The 2506-nt window shown below is 48.0% G+C and overlaps 1 protein-coding gene across 1 annotated transcript in view; it reads left to right on the top strand.

Annotated features, from left to right (window-relative positions):
• Positions 1–649: 649 nt before the first annotated feature.
• Positions 650–2506, top strand: part of T265_02563 (hypothetical protein) — a gene marked incomplete at both ends in the record, with an annotated part of 23508 nt that continues 21651 nt past the window's right edge. Inside the window, one exon of the mRNA XM_009166842.1 lies at positions 650–1110. Within this exon, the coding sequence (XP_009165106.1) occupies positions 671–1110 (440 nt within the window). The remainder of the gene's footprint in view (positions 1111–2506) is intronic.

The raw sequence follows: 2506 nt of genomic DNA, 5'->3' as shown, positions 1-2506 counted from the left end.
AAATCGTCTGGCCACTTGGTGTCCTCCAACGGCAGGCTGGCCACAAACTCAAATCGACCACATTGCCATCAGTTACCGATGGCACGGATCCATAACTTACTGCCGGTCGTTTTGGAACACATTTGTGGACTCTGACCACTCATACTGGGACGAGATTGCCACCTCTTTGCATAGTGCTGGGAATTTTTTCGTGGCACGACCCAACCAGGCGCACCCAAGCACTGGATATCAGACCGAACGGTGGCACTACTTAAATCTGGAAGAAATATCCCAGCCGGTCCCGCGATGCGAAGAGTCATCATACGTCAAGTGAAAGTGAGCTTGCAATCCGACCGTGAGGTATGGTGAGCACAGAAAGTCAAAGAAATGGGAGAGGCCCAGAAAACCGGTAATGCCCGAAGATTATTTCAGTTGATCCCTGTGACCGGTCCCCAGAAACCACCTGTGAGTGAAACCATCGAGCATCAGAATGGGACGGCCATCTCGAATAAAGAAGAATGCCTTGACTGGTGGGCTGAATACTCCGAACAACTGTCGTGGCCACCAGCCAGCACTCATCTAGATCCCACAGGTGAAGTAGAACCCTGGACGGTGAACGTGGAACCACCTACGGCCTCGGAGGTTTACGACTGCATATGTTCTCTCAGGCGCCACCGAACTCCTGGTCCGGATGACCTTCCACCTGCACTGTTCGAAGACGGGTGAACTCCTCAGTCAGCGCTTGTCTGATCTGTTTGCTTGCATTTGGGAAACGGAGCCTGTCCCAGACAACTGGGGTGAATCGGTGATAGTGTCCGTTTTCAAAGAAGGCGCGCGTAGTGAGTATGGTAACCACACGGTGGTCAGCTTTACCCCGGTCGTAACAAGACTGTTGGCGTCAATTGTGCTTCGTCAATTGGCTCGTGAGACACTGACTCGAGAGCACCCAGCGGGATTTCGGCCTGATATGGGTTGTGTTGACCAAATCTTCACACTGCGTCAGGTGCTAGAACAGCGCCATACGTATAAGCGACCGACAATTCTAGTATTCCTGGATTTCCGAAGCGCATTCGACTCGGTTGATCGGTCTGTTCTTCTTGAGACGCTTGCGCACCAAGGAATGCCCCGGAAGTTTGTAAACAAAACCCTGGTGTTCAAATAGCCTGTGAAGAAAACCTTATCGATCTGGAATATGCAGACGACATCGTTCTCATGTTCGAAGAGACGGAGAAGGCGCAAGTATTCTTGGATGAACTGACCAAAATCATTCCGTCCTTTGGTATGCTCTTTGCACTTGAGACGTTTAGAATGAGTCCGAGAACGAGTTAGAACAGAGTTGGGGTTTTCGAGAATAAGCAACTTTTTACTTGTCTAAGAACAAGCGTACATGAGCTGAAATGAACATACAAAGGCTCAGTAAGAGGATATATGGTAAGTATAAAAATAAGCACACAAAAATCATGACATTCATCCTGACAGTGTTTGAATAGGCACATATGAACTGACGTAGACAGGAGGTGATGTACTAAATCAAGCTTCTCTGTTCCTCAAACTGTAAGGATGAATACGTCGCTGTTGTTCTAGAATTCCAGGATAACTCGGTTGGTGTTCGGAGGACAGTACCGAAGAAGATTCAGATGCTTGAGAGCTATTGGGCTGATGTCCGGTTATTTCACTCGTATCTGGGTGTTCGGTATCCCCATAGGATTCAAACATTGAGAACATTGTCAGTTGTATTCTGAACCGCTGGGGCTAGACGGCGAAGGGACACGATTTCGACTCTTCCGTCTCGATGGGCAATGTGTACGTAGTGTGGGTTGCAGTTCAGAAGGTCAACTTCTACTCGTGGTTGGTACTTGAATGACCTATCACCTCGTTGCAGCAGAACTGGACCAGTGATGGTCAACCAGGATTGCAACGTTATTTCAAATGTTGAGCGACGTGCGTAGTGGAACAAACGTTCGTGTGGAGTACAGTTAGTGGCTGTACATAACAATGATCGGTGGCTGTGTAGAGCATCAGGGAGTACCGATTCCCAACGAGAAGGCGGGAGATTGTGAGATTTCAGCACTAAGCTTATTGTTTTCCAGAGGGTACCGTTGAGACTCTCAACTTGACCGTTACACTGGATTATAAGCCGATGTATGACTCATAGCAACACCTTTTCCCAGAAGAAAGCTATTGATCTCAGACCACATGGACGATGAGCCTCTGTCGGGATGGATATAGCCTGGCATTCCGAACAGACAGAAGATCTGTGAGGCAGTCAATCACAGTTGCTGAGGTTATATCCGCGCACCCAAATGCAAATGGGAATCTAGAGAACTCGTCAATTATTGTGAGTAAGTAGCGGTTGCGTGTATTAGATGGCAAAGGACCTTTAAAATCCAAACTCAGACGTTCAAAAGGTTGTGTTGCTTTAATGAGTCTACCAGAGGATTTCCAAAATCTTGGCTTCAGTTCAGCACACACTTTGCAGGAGGAAATGACGCGCTTGACATCGTCGACGGAGTAGGGGAGATTCTTG

Source organism: Opisthorchis viverrini (genome assembly GCF_000715545.1).
Source record: "Opisthorchis viverrini unplaced genomic scaffold opera_v5_31, whole genome shotgun sequence".
Taxonomy (NCBI): domain Eukaryota; kingdom Metazoa; phylum Platyhelminthes; class Trematoda; order Opisthorchiida; family Opisthorchiidae; genus Opisthorchis; species Opisthorchis viverrini.
This window is presented reverse-complemented; position numbering and strand designations above follow the sequence as displayed.